Raw genomic sequence first — 14287 nt, 5'->3', positions numbered from 1 at the left:
AATCAGATCAGTGTTTACCAAAATTATCAGTGCTTAAATGTCTGGGCTTTAAGAGCTGGAGATCTAAAGTGACCTCCATGCCACCTCACCTGTTAAGTTCAGACTTACAAGAGTTAATGGTGGAAGTATTGAAGGTATCACGTATTTCATCACGTGTAAGTGAAGTCAGATCTTCACTTAGTAGGTGGTAGCTATGACATCTCTCATATGCAAGCTGAGGTTGGATAAGAACCCCTGACATGCACCTGCTTTATCACACTTTAAAGTTGAACACTTCAGAGATGAGATGACATGTTAAGCGTGTGGTTTTGAGTATGGGCAAAGAAAGAGTTTGGAGGCATAATTGAAGTCTCAAATTTTAGAGAATGATTAATGGAAGGGATAGGGTCCTTAGCTGTTTTGGGGGCTGATGAAGATTTTTGAGCGTAATACACATGTTGGTGTTGTTGCCTTTTACAACCAAGGAGTAAGAAAAGTTTCTCTCCCCTCCCATCCCCTCCCCTCTTCCTTCTTTCTCCTGCCTGGCCCCAGAGGTGTTCAACATATCTGTAGCTCAGGGTATTTAAAGCTGGGTGGGGGGGAGGGCGGGATGTGATTAGCCTGCTCTAAACTTTGAGCTAGTTGGAACAATCAGGAGTGACTCTCATGTATTGTCTCCAGTAGTTTATAGGAACATTGTTTGAGTGTAGGGAGGACCATGGAGAAAACTGAATTAGCCAAAGGAGGGGTGTTTATACATTGAAAACCTTCATATGTCTAAGCATATTTCACTTTAAAATTAACTTTTTATGATATAGTAATAAGATTCTTATTTCTTCATTCTTACCTCCCTTCTTTATTCTTGAAAGTGTTAGTTGCTCAGTCATCTCCAGCTCTATGGAACCCCGTGGACTGTAGCCCACCAGGCTCTTATGTCCATGGGAATTCCCCAGGCAAGAATATTGGAGTGGGTTGTCATTTCCTACTCCAGGGGATCGAACCCATGTCTCCTTCATTGGCAGGCAGATTCTTTACCACTCAGCCGCGTGGGAAGCCCTGATTATGCCCTAAATATTGATACTAAAGCAGGAATCATCATCACTTCGGTTTACAGATAAAGAACGAGTCTCAAATAGGACACTGGTTCAAAGTCACACCCCTCAGTGGCAGAGTCAGGAGAAAACCCAGGTTGTCAGACTTTTCTCTTGCTTAGCACAGCATGGAGAATACATTTCAGTAGAAAGAAAGCAATTTGACACTTGACAGTGTGATGTTGGTTACCCCCCCCCCCCCTGTTGTGCAGATATTGCCCACCATTAAAGGCAAAACAGAAATTCTAACGACGCAGACCGGAATGCTTGGCTCATGGCACAAAATATTCCCCCATTCAGTGAGGTTACAGGAGTCTGATCCTCCCTCACCTGAAATACTGGAAGCGTTACCTGGAGGCAGTTAATAGATCTGGGAGCGCTGCCTCAAGAGATAGAATTCACCCAAAGCAAATTCACCACGCTTCTTGGATTTAATGGACCTGTCCCTGCTGAGAGAACCCAGCACCTGGTGTTTGGGGTCCTATCGCTTGCATTTTGCTGCCATCTAGTGGTATATATTGGCCATTGCAGTTCTCCCAGCCCTAACAAGTCATGTTATCCATCGATGACCTGAGCATTGGTTAATTACCATTGAGCTTTTACAAATATAATAATATTTGAATAGCGCTTTGTAAAGGGCAAAGCACTATACAAATGTTAACTGATATTAGAACTAATTATTAGATGGCCTACTACTTAATCTGCAGAATAACCTACAATAAACTAGGGAATTGAAGATTCATCTCTGGTTAATTTTAGCAAAATATATCATGTCTCAGTTGATATAGCAACATACATGTCAGAATTGCATAGATCTTAAGACTCAGAATTTCTTTTTGCCAGTGATATTTTAATATGCTTGGATAAAAGATTCAAATACGTATTGACATAATGGGTCATACCACTTTAAAACTCAAATTCTCTTCATCGTTTGTTAGTATTCTTATAAGGGATTTATATTAGCAAGTCAAAACCTCAAATTTGTATCTAACATAATTTATTTCATCTGTTTAAGACACCATCAACACAACTCCTTTTTGTTTTCAGTAGACAGAAAGATGTGAGAGTTACCTCTGCCCTAGTTAATCTGAGTTTAGAGCTGGTAGAGCAGTGAAGTTAGAATGAGGCAAATGTATAGAAATGCTAAACTAAGCACCTAGGAGAATCTTTAAGACTTAAGACAATCAGTTCAGTCACTCAGTCATGTCCAGTCCCCATGGACTGTAACACGCCAGGTTTCCCTATCCATCACCAACTCCCAAAGCTTGCTCAAACTCATGTCCATCAAATCGGTGATGCCATCCAACCATCTCATCCTCAGTCATCCCCTTCTCCTGTCTTTAATCTTTCTCAGCATCAGAATCTTTTCCAAGGAATCAATTCTTCGCACCAGGTTGCCAAAGTATTGGAGTTTCAGCTTCAGCATCAGTCCTTTCAATGAATATTCAGGACTGATTTCCTTTAGGATGGACTGGTTGGATCTCCTTGGAGTCCAAGGGACTCTCAAGAGTCTTCTCCAACACCACAGTTCAAAAGCATCAATTCTTCGGCACTCAGCTTTCTTTATAGTCCAACTCTCACATCTATACATGACTACTGGAAAAACCATAGCTTTGACTGGACGGATCTTTGTTGGCACCTAGGAAAATCTTTGTGGGCACCTAGGAGAACTAAGCACCTTTGTTGGCACCTTGGAGGACCTTTGTCAGCACCTAGGAGAACTAAGCACCTAGGAGAATCTTTAAGACTTAGGACAAAAGATACATTAAAATATAGAAGATTCGGAAATCAGAAGGAAACATCAGGAGTGAAACTTTAGGACTTCCTTTTTCCTGCATGGTGGAGCAAATTAGAGCACATTGAAACAGTTCAGAAGGTCAATAGATGCATGCAATCTAACATATTTATATTGGCACCAATATATAGTCAGCTAAAAACCATTATACCAATGGATGATAACCTTGCCCCAAAATAATTCTGCTGTGATAATTTTTAGACAAATGTGAACTAAAAACTGGGATGTCTTTCTTTCAACCTTTGTGCCCGTGGCAAAAGAGGAGGGGGATAGAGATTTTTGTGTGCCCAGAATAGCAAGGCTTAGATACCTGCCTATTATTTGAAAAGGATGAACCCCAGTAGTTAAGAGAGCTTTGAGAAGCATCTTTTTTCCTCATGAACCTGACACCTCTCTTCCCTAAATTAGTCTGGCAAAAAATAGAAATCAGGTTTTCTTGATTGAATCTTGGATGCTATATTCGGTGAATTTTGCCTGCACTCATAAATTTTGCCTCCGACTGAACATGAGAATCAAATCTGGGGGTTTTTTTTGGGAGGAGGTAGGATTTTTTTTCCTTGATAGATGTTCTCTCAACTTTAGTTTCTTTTGAAACTCTGCATCTGGTCAGTTCTTTAGCATTCAGTAAATGTAGGTTGAATGCCTGTCTCTGTCAAGCAGGGTGCTAGGTGCCACAAATATTGAGGGAAAAAACAGAAAAGGTACCCACCCTCATGGAGGGTGGTGAAGAATGTGGGCACTAATTAAATCAACTCCAAGATAATCTTCATCAGAATTTATCATTAAAATTGTCTGAAGTGAATTAGTACAGAGTATTAGCAAAAGTAGCAGTTACATAGTCAAACAGGGAGAAAAAGTTAAATTTTAAAGTATTAATCACATTTGTCTAACTATATCTTTGGTTTAATTTCAGGTTTTTATATTCATCAATATAGAAAGATGGCCAAAAACTTTCCTGTAGAGTATAAATGAAAACAAAGACTTTAAATCCATTCTAATCAACAGCAGCCTTTCCTCTTTCAGAAATGTGATTTGTCTCTAAAGCACATAGTGTTCAGATGTTAGATGTTGATTTCACTGGTCAAAATATGCGTTATGCTAGTTGAGCTTGCTGTTACGTTCATGTAAGCCAAAACAGCAGTCCTGCCTGACTTGGAGTGTTGCTGAAGTAGCTGCTTGATACAAGATTTTCTAATGCCAGATTTTTGTGCAATAGAACCTGGGAAAACACACCTGAGACATGTTGCCTTCTCATAGGCATTCCATCCTGGCATCATGCCAAGAGGGGCTGGCTTCGGTCTGGGAAGACTAAGAAATCTTGGCTTCTGTCCATACTCTTCTGGAAACTCTCTGCTTGACCTTGAGCAAATCCTGTAGCCTCTCCATCCTTCTAGGCATCTCCTGTCAGAGGTGGGAACTCCAGAGGTATCAGGGGAAGTAACTATCATGTTTGAGAAACAGTGTGAGGTCTTGATGACAGCTGAAGAGATAGATGCTATGTAAGAGAAAAATGACATAACATACAACATACGGACCCTGAAATATGTTATTGGAGAGACGCCCTGGAATGTCTTCTTAAGCAGCAGGTATCAGGAAGTGAGGCAAGCCAAACCAGAGTCAGGATGATTTCTGAAAAACTCAGCATTTCCTCAACTTGAAAAAGAACAGTGATGATAGAAGAACTTTTTCAAAAGAGTAAAAAATTACCCTCAAGCCACATTATCTTATCATACTGACTAGAGGTTTTCTGGGAGAACAGTTCTTTTCTTTGAATGGATGTGTATTCTTTCAGGGGATGGGGGCACAATGCCCAGGATTCCAATTGAATTGTCACATGGGGTAACTTTTGACAAGCCTGTCATTTGTCCATTTTCTCTTCTGACCCAGTGGTACTTGGAGGGATCAGAGGGGAGAAGAGGATTACTGTCATTGTGCGCAGACAAACACACAGTTTCTTTGAGACAGAAATTCCACTTGTTGAAGTTGACTAGGAAGCATGAAGCTCTTGGCAGTACCTCGTAACCATGCCTTGCGTTTGTTCCCCACCCTGTTATTAGTCAGATGTCCTCAGATCATACCCTGAAATTTAGGCTTTTCTCTCCTTATGCAGTTAATCAGAGCGCCCTCAGCACAGGTGGGGAGAGGACCACAGCGTTTCTCTAAATGCAGAGATAGAACTGGTTTGACTCATTTTTATACCTCCTTCTCATATAGAGTTTGTCAAACTGTTTCTTTTTTAAAAAATTATTTGTTTCAATTGGAGGATAATTACTGTACAAACGATCTCTTTTTTAAGATTATTTATTTATTTGGGGGGCTACTCTCTAGTCGGGCTATATCTCACTGAGGGGGCTTCTTTTGTTGCAGAGCACGAGTTCTAGGATTCATGGGCTTCAGTAGTGGTAGCATGCGGGCTCGGTTATTCCAAGCATGCGGGCTCGGTTGCTCCAAGGCATGTGGAATCCTCCTGAACCAGGACTCAAACCCATGTCCCTATATTGGCAGGCAGATTCCCACCCACTGCACCATCAGGGAGGAGCCTATCAAACTATTTCGTGTATTTATTTGATGTATTCATCTATTTTTTTCCATTGGGTACGCAGCACTGGCATGGGCCAGGGACACCTGTTTGGATGGCGGGTATCCTGGGGAAGGAAATGGCAACCTGCTCCAATCTTCTTATCTGGAGAATCCCCAGGCACAGAGGAGCCTGGTGGGCTATAGTCCGTGGGGTCGCAAAGAGTCAGACATGACTGAGCGATTTTAAACAGCAACAACAATCCTTGTGGGGGGCTCATACGGTGCACATGTATGCCCATCCGCAGTTAAAATCCAGCCAGCTCACCTTGGGTTGTAGAGCATCGGTGACTCCCGTGAACAGTGAAGAGCGAGGGCATGGATTTCTTGTAGTTTTCACTCCTCATCTTTTTCGCCACCCAAGCACGGGCTGCATCCTGGGAGTTGGCCTCGTCCTGTCCCTCATGAGTCACAGCGGCCAGACGGGGTCCCGAGTTCACGTGGCAGCCTCGCTCCGGAAGCTCTCCGCATACCTGGATGACAGCGGGAGCCAGAGCAGAACCTTCCAGGAGGTAGGGGACCTAGGTTCCACTTCCCTCCCCTCTGCTGGCTTTTGTTTTCCTCTTGCTGCTTATTTTCTACTTCCCCTGTGTTGGTGACTCTGATACTAAATCCTTCCTCAATTTCAACAGAGCTAAGGAGAATATCTGAATGGCAAACAACCTATATATTAGATCATAAGGATTTCAAATAGTGCAGCTGTTTAAATCAGTTTAGACTTACATGTGGCATATAAGATAAGATCCCTGAGTGAATACAGAACCCTAACTCAGCATCACTAGAAGGCTAAGGAAGCTGCGATTTCTGGAGGAAGGTTAAATGGAGATTTTTAGAATTAGGATCAAGCCAAATATAACTTTAAGAAATGGCCAGGGATAAGCTTAAGAAGTTACAGATCCAAAAGGCATTTGATTTCTTTTTCTTTTTTTTTTTCATGTCAGCCAGCGTGAGAAATTATTGAGGAAATTCCCTTTGCCACACTTAATGAAAAGATTTTTCTGTGATGGCGCCAAAAATGTGCAGAATCGGGATGCTGGGCCCCCGTCTGTGTGTTGACCGTGTCCACCAGGCCGTCTGAGCCCGTGTGTCTGAGAGCCCAGGTGAAGCCTCATCGCCAGGCTCTTCTCTCTGGGAGGTGCCTGGGCCGACCTCCTGGCCTGGCCAGATTCTCCCTCTCATTAGAGCAGATCCTATTTCCCCCAGCCTGCCCGCAAGCTATTGATGGGCGCATAAAGGCTGCTGTGTTCGCCGGCTGGGCTCCTCTGCTTTCAGCAATAGGCCTTGTTGAATCAGTGGGTTTCTTTGGTGCTCAGAGGCTTGAAGTTTTGTTCTGAGACATGCACCGCATTTCCATGTTTAAAGCGATGAAGAGCATGATTGGAAACTACGTATTTTTTTAAGCCGAAGGAGAAAATGTCATAAGCGAGGAGCAATGTGATTAATAAAGGAAAACAAGGTTTTTATAAATTGAAGCATCTGTCTGTCTTCATGTTTTGATTTAGAAGGCCTCGAGCAAGCAGTTTTGCTTTTTCCTCTCCTCTGATTTTTGTTATCCAATTTCTACCTTGGAAACCGCCTCTCTTTTTTCATTCTGTGTCAACCAGTGTGAGGAGTCGAACATTTCTACTTTGTCTTAACAGCATCTTTGTGAGGGAGAGATTCATCATGAAAATGCCAACTCAGGGAGGGATGCATCACCTTGATTTGGGGAAATGGAAGCTCAAATTGATGGAGTGACTTGCTTAAAGTTACTTAGCCAATCAGTGGTCAATTTTAGATTTACACTTAAATATTGTTTCTACTCCCAGCATTTTTAAAAGATTATAATATGTTCATTTATTTATTCATTTACATATTAAAATCACACACCAGTGCTCTGAAGTAAATAGTATTATCCCTATTTTACACAGTTATCTAACTCTGAAACCTACCTTCCTTGTCCATCATGCTCCACTGCTTCTACTAGGGAATCTTAATGTAGCAGCGTTTCACTTCTTTGAATTTCCTCTCCTGTTTGACCTTGGATCAGAATCCATGGCCATTAGCAGTATCCACTGGTGATGAAACTCTACTTCTACTGTTGAAGGAGCTTTTTGATTTAGTCTAAAGACCCAGGTTTGAATCTCACTTCTGTCACTTGCTAGCTATGTGTAGTTGAGCCTCAAAACTTTTATCCAGAAGGTAGTAACCCCTATCTCATAATATTGTTGTGAAATATAAAAGTTGGAGCTTCCCTGGTGGCTCAGCAGTAAAGAACCCACCTGCCAATGCAGGAGATGCAGGTTCGATTTCTGGGTTGGAAAGATCCCCTGGAGGACGTAATAGCAGCCACTCCAGTGTGCTTGCCTGAGAAATTTCATGGACAGAGAAGCCTGGTGGTCTACAGTCCATGGGATTGCAAAGAGTCAGACACAACTGAGTGACTAAACAACAACAACAATAATAATATAACAAGAGCGACAAATAAGTTAGGTGGCAGAACAGTGCCCAGTCTGTAGTGGGCATACTCGAATCCCGTCCTTATCCTAGGAATAAGTTTGAGAAAGTATTGGTGTCAACTAAACCGTGTTCTTTCATTTCCCCTCATGAAGACCCATGTTTCTGCTGTCTCTTCTTCTCAGGTCCTCGCCTATACCCTCAGCTGTGTATGCACATCTGCGTTCAGTGCTGGCATCATTGAGGCGGTGGAGGCTGAAGACATCATGAACAAACTTCGACTGTTAGTGGACAACAACCAGCAGGTTGGAATTTCTGGTTTTTTCTCTGTGGCTTTCAGGCTGCTTTGAAGTCCTAATTCTGATTTACTCCGAATTACACTTTAATGAAGTATTTTTTTGTGCCCAGAAATGAGAAACGTCTAATTCTTATCCACAGCTTTAGCCAGTATCTAGAGACATCTTTTTCTCTCTCTATCCCCTATAGACATTTTTTTCTTTTTTGGTGTGAGTCTGAAAGTCTTTTTGCTCTCTCCAATTATTGCTCTGTATAAAATCTTAAAGCACCTGGGTAGGGAAAAGAAGAGTTATGTAAGGCTAGAGAAAAAAATTCACAAAGATAAAAATACATAGAATAATCTAATAAAGTAAAACCTCCACAAATTCAAGGCAGAGAATCTCTGCTCATGACTAAATATATAGGAAAATTTAGATTACTGGAATGTAAATGAAATACCCTTAAAATGTTCCCCCTGAAATATTAGTCAGCCTTCAAAAAGAAGAAAATTTTGACATAGGCTATGACATGGATAACCTCGAGGACATTATGCTGAGTGAAACAGGCCCATAACAAAAAGACAAGCACTGAATGTTTCTGCTGATATGAAGTACTTAGAGTAATCAGAAGTGTAGAGATAGAAAGTAGAATGGTGGTTGCCAGAGGTTGAGGGAGGAAGGATAGGGAATTAAAGTTTAATGGGTATAGAATTTCAGTTTTGCAAAATGAAAAAGGTTCTAAAGATGATTGGGAGTGATGGTCACACAGCATTGTGAATGTACTTCATACCATTAACTGTTCACTTAAAATGGTTAAGATGGTAAATTTTATGTTACATATATTTTGCCATAATTTTTTTAAAGCTGGAGGGGGAAAAATGCTCCTTCTGATTATGCATGCTCTAGAATTTCCCTGTTTCTCCTTTGTTTGCTTGGTTATTTGTGTTTTAGTTTTCTCCGAAGTCTTAATATTGGCTATGGTGGGTTATTACAGGATTCAGGCCAGGTGTTAAGCCTATGTTGTATTTTACTGTTATTATTTTATGGTTATAGGCCTACTGGCTTACATTCAGAATAGATTTTGCCTTGTAAATCAACTATACTTCAATACAAAAATAAAGTTAATGTAAAAAATCAGAAAAGAAGAATAGATCTTGCAAACACCAAAATATAGAATGTTCATACGCTATACTCATTACAGGACTTTTTCTCCTCTTGTTTGGAGGTTGACTGGGCTTGGGTGATTCACACTGATATTTTCACTCTAACTCTCTTCTTAGAATTTGGATTGTTTGACCCAAGTCAGTCCCTAGTGCAGTGTTCTTTTCCTGAAATATACCACTCATTGAAACTGAATTCCTTACAATTAGGCTGCAATTTCTCCTGCAAACTGGTTTAGAGTTTTTAAATCTCTGATGTACAGATGGCAACAGAGTGTATCTGTAGGAAAGGTGCCCCTCAAAGTGCTTGTTTTGCTGTACATGAACTTTCTTGATCTGTGCCAGTCTTCTTTTCTCTCACCTCTCTTTAAAATTTATTTCTAACAGACTTCAGGTTTTGCCCTGGCATTAGGAAACGTAATTCACGGCTTGTCTGTGTGCGGACATGGAAAAGCTGAAGACTTGGGGAACAGATTGCTTCCGGCCTGGATCAAAACTGTCCTAACAGAGGTAGAAGACACTTCCTGCATGTTATTTTATATTTTTATAAAGGAAAAAGAGCTACTTTATTGGACCATTTATAGGCGCTGCCATAAAAGCTTAACCATAAAAAAATAGGCAGTATCAAATGAAAGAGACAGTGTACTTGTAATGCCTTATGAATGATACATCCTGTTAACCATTGTAGTTTGTTTGTTTTTGTTTTAAACTGGCTGTTTTGTTAGTGTTTTAATTTTATAACAGCACTCTGGTTTTGAAAACTAAACAATAACAAGAAGCCACCTGGGATCTAACAACTTTAACTTGTTTACTTTATTCAAGTCTGCTCCCCTCCTCAGTTCAGTGATGCAAGTTGTGTTGACCCTACAAATTTTGTACCATGTTGACCATTGGTTTCTCTGTCATATAATTCTTATCAAATTCAAACCCAAGGATTGTTCCCCTCTTGACATTTTCTGATGCTTTAATTTCAGGGCTCTCCCACAATGCTTTGCTTGGCAGCTCTTCATGGCATGGTGGCCTTGGTAGGCTCCGAAGGGGATGTAATGCAGGTAAAAAAAAAAAATGGGGGTGACATCTAAATGTGTGCATAGTCACAGCAAGGAGGGAATACCCAATATCTCATTATGCTAAGGAAGACCGATATATGCTCTGGTAATGGTTACTTTGGGCTCTCTGGTATCTTTATATATGCTCTCAGCCAAGAATTCTTTATGTAGAAATTTGTTCCTTGTTTTATTTGAGCTGTAGGAATTAAACCTAGTCAACTTATGTACTTTCCATAAAGTTCTCTGCCTGAAGAAAGCAATTAGATCCTAAGAAATTTCAAAAATTGGAAATAGGAAACTCCTCTTTGCATCTGTAGTGTTTAAATATATATATCTATGTAATTATGCTTTCTATAAACTTTAAAAGTTTTTAAAAACTTTAAAAGCTTTTCTACTGTAGACTTGGAAGAAAGTAAACGTGTTAGTCTCTCGGTCGTGTCTGACTCTTTGCGACCCCATGAACTACAGCCCTCCAGGCTCCTCTGTCCATGGAATTTTCCAGGCAAGAGTACTGGAGTGGGTTGCCATGCCCTTCTCCAGGGAATCTTCCCAACCCAGGCACTGAACCTGAGTGTTCTGCATTGCAGGCAAATTCTTTACCTTCTGAACCACCAGGGAAGCCCATCTATATGTATAAATTTACAAGTGATTTTAAGGCATTCCTTTGTTCATACAGTGAAAGTTTATTAAGCGACTGCTACTTGCCACACTGAACTGGCCCTAGGATATCAGTAATTTAATAAAACATGGATCTTGCCCTCAAGGAGCTCATGGTTTTTGTTTTTGAAATATAAGGACATATGATAAGTTATTCCATAGCTTAGAAAATGACAATTCATACGGTGGGAGTATCATTATCTACTTTTTTGAATGGTTATTCCTCCTTTTTCTTTCAGCTGAAGTCAGAAGCCATCCAGTCCTCTCAGTTTCAAGGCAGACTTAATGAAGTCATTAGAACTTTAACTCAGGTAAGAAGAAGAATTTCAAATCCTTAAGTGGGAAAACAGATATTCCCCATTGTTGTCTTTTTCCTTCTCATGATACAAACTGTCTTACATAGAAAATGGGGAAATCTCTGGTCATTCATGGCGAGTTCCAGGGACAATGGAGAATTGCTTAGGGCCCTGCATTTGCTGACCAACATGCATCACCTCTGGAAAAAAAGAAAGCTAGAATTATTGAGTTAACTTAAGTTACTTTGATTTCTCTTAAAAATTAAAACCCGACCATGCAAAGAATGTCAGGCCCTCCAGACAAGGAAAAATAGAAGACTGTCAAAGGGCAGGGCAGATAGCTAAGCAGAATGGTCAAGAGGCACTAGTTCAGATGTCACTAAAAGTATTTGAGTGCATTATTGTCAGAGTTATTCTTGGCTAAAGAATAAAATTGTCCATCTGCTTAGAAATGATTTTATATTTTCAGATTTTTATTTAAAATGGCATGATGTTCATTGAATGGAAGAAGCTAAAAAAATATCACTGAGTCTCCTCTCAACCTGAAGCAGCTGCTACTCATATTTGGTCATGTTTCTTTATAAGCGTTCTTATTTTCTCTGCATAGTTATATTCTTACCACATGTAGACTTTCGTGTCCTCGGCTTTCACCTAGCATACTTGTTTGTCTTTTTTTTTTTTTGTAAAATATAGCTGGTTATAATACTCACCACATGAAGAAGTTGTAGTAATTCATGCCTTTGAAAGCAAACAAATCCTGGAACAGAAGAAACTGTCTTTTGCATGTATGAGTGTAAATATTCTCAAAAAATTCCTGAAACTTAAATTGCTATAACTTGGGTAAAAAAATCTATAAATGAAAAATATTATTTAAAAGATCATATTATGAATGGTCAAATAGTAATAGAACACTGTTTAAAGAAGAGAACCTAATAATATCTCCTTCTACTTTTAAACGTATTTTAGTCCTAAGCAACTATCAGCCCTTTTTACTTTTTGGATTTTCTTTTCCCATTTTTTGAAAACTCCTTTAGACCAGTCTGACTCAGTGAAATCTGAGACAATTACTGATGCCTTCTGTCATGACTGATAGATTCATTCATTCTTTCATTCAGCAACACTTGTTGATCACCTCTGTGTCCCACATCTAGCATACTACACAGAGGATAGTACGTCTTGTCATAGAGCTTCTCATTACCAGCCAAGCTGCCACCTCATGAAAGATCAGTGACCTTCTGTGTGTGGCCTTTTATTGAGTGGAATTTGTATCTTGCCCATCGTTGAACTGTTAACATTTCATTCATAGGTCATCAGTGTGTCTGGGGTGATTGGTCTTCAGTCAAATGCCATCTGGCTTCTAGGACATCTTCATCTGTCTACTCTGTCCTCAAATCAAAGTAGAACCTCGGGTAAGATTGGAGTCGTAGAGCATGGGAACTGGAAGGAGGGGTGCTGCCGTGGGGCTGTCTACTTTGTTAAGAGCGTTAATTTTCACAGCCATCTTCAGGGCTGTGTGTTACTGTCCCTCTTTTACGTCAGAGGAAGATGGACCATGGAGAAGTCTCCTGACTTGCCCAGCGTTACACAGCAGTTAAGTGGGAAATACACAGTTTGAAATCAGATCTGACAGCCGCCAAAGCCTGTACTCTTTTCACTGTCCCTCTCTTCCTTCCTTAGAGATCAGTTTAGATGTTGGGTCTAACACCGTATTTTACAAAGAACCTAAGACTCAGAAGGATTACGTGACATAAGTCCAATCTTAGTGAGAAATCCAGAAACTAGGAATCAGATCCTTGAAGCTTGGAACAGAGTTCTTTTTACTTGACTAGATGTAATTATAGTTTGTATAACATTCATATTTCATTAAAAGACTCTTTATATGGCTGGAGTTCTGGTCCCTGCATTGAGAAAAGACTGAGGTAAATTCTTTTAAAGATGTGCATCTCCTTGGCTTTGGAATTAAAATCCTAGGTCTTAATGTAGCAAGATTTTTTCTATTTCTATTGCTTTTTAATAAAAGCAATAAAAATATTTGCAGTTCCCACGTGCTTAATTTATGTATGTACTTGGAGATTTTCTGGGGAAGACATCAGTGTAATGCACTGGGACCTATATCTGCTCCTTGCTCTTTATAGAATTTTGACCACTGGCTCCCTTGGACTCAGGCCAGGGAGGTTTAGGTACCAAAGTTTCCTCACTAAAACCTAGTTTCACATATCCCCTGACATATTCTACTGACAGCATTACCATGAACGCGGGCCACCGTAATTACTGTTTCCCTACCTTTCAGTCATTCCTTAGCTATATAAATAGGGCATAGTTCCACAGCGTTCCCCACATAATGAACTTTATACATTTAAAAGCTGTCATACTGTGAAGTGAAGGTTGCTCAGTTGTGTCCAACTCTTTGCAACCACATGGACTGTAGACTGCCAGGCTCCTCTATCCATGGAATTCTCCCTCTGTCCATGGAATTCTTCAGGCAAGAATTCTGGAGTGGGCAAGAATACTGCTGTTCCCTTCTCCAGGGGATCTTCCCAACCCAGGGATTGAACACAGGCCTCCTGCATTGCAGGCAGATTCTTTACCATCTGAGCCACCAGGGAACCCCAAGAATACTGGAGTGGATAGCCTATCCCTTCTCCAGGGGATTTTCCTGACCCAGGAATCGAACCAGGGTCTCCTGCATTGTAGGTGGATTCTTTACCAACTGAGATACCAGAGAAGCTGTCATATTAAAACTGGAAAAAGAAAAAAAAAATATTGTCATATTGAAAACCCTTGGTAATGCTAGGCCTGAAGGACAGTGGTCTCTCAATGTCCTGGTAAAAATAGCATGTTTATGTCAGACTTTTGCTTTTTTACATAGGCTTGTCATTATTATGCTATGGGCTACATAGTCTGGCCCACATATACTCGAGGTCAGTTGTAGTGAATCTTCTTACACTCAGGTTCTTTGAGCAAAATGACTG

At 40.4% G+C, this 14287-nt stretch overlaps 1 protein-coding gene across 5 annotated transcripts in view; it reads left to right on the top strand.

The window, feature by feature from the left end:
* FOCAD (focadhesin) overlaps nt 1-14287 on the top strand; it is a 292503-nt gene that overhangs the window by 236465 nt on the left and 41751 nt on the right. For all 5 annotated transcript variants that reach the window (XM_065908204.1, XM_065908205.1, XM_065908203.1 and 2 more), the window contains 6 exons: nt 5807-5954; nt 8064-8183; nt 9701-9823; nt 10288-10365; nt 11259-11330; nt 12622-12724. In XM_065908204.1, coding sequence (XP_065764276.1) covers nt 5807-5954; nt 8064-8183; nt 9701-9823; nt 10288-10365; nt 11259-11330; nt 12622-12724 — 644 coding nt within the window. The remainder of the gene's footprint in view (nt 1-5806; nt 5955-8063; nt 8184-9700; nt 9824-10287; nt 10366-11258; nt 11331-12621; nt 12725-14287) is intronic.

Source organism: Muntiacus reevesi, chromosome 17 (assembly GCF_963930625.1).
Source record: "Muntiacus reevesi chromosome 17, mMunRee1.1, whole genome shotgun sequence".
In the NCBI taxonomy this organism is placed as follows: Eukaryota; Metazoa; Chordata; class Mammalia; order Artiodactyla; family Cervidae; genus Muntiacus; species Muntiacus reevesi.
This window is presented reverse-complemented; position numbering and strand designations above follow the sequence as displayed.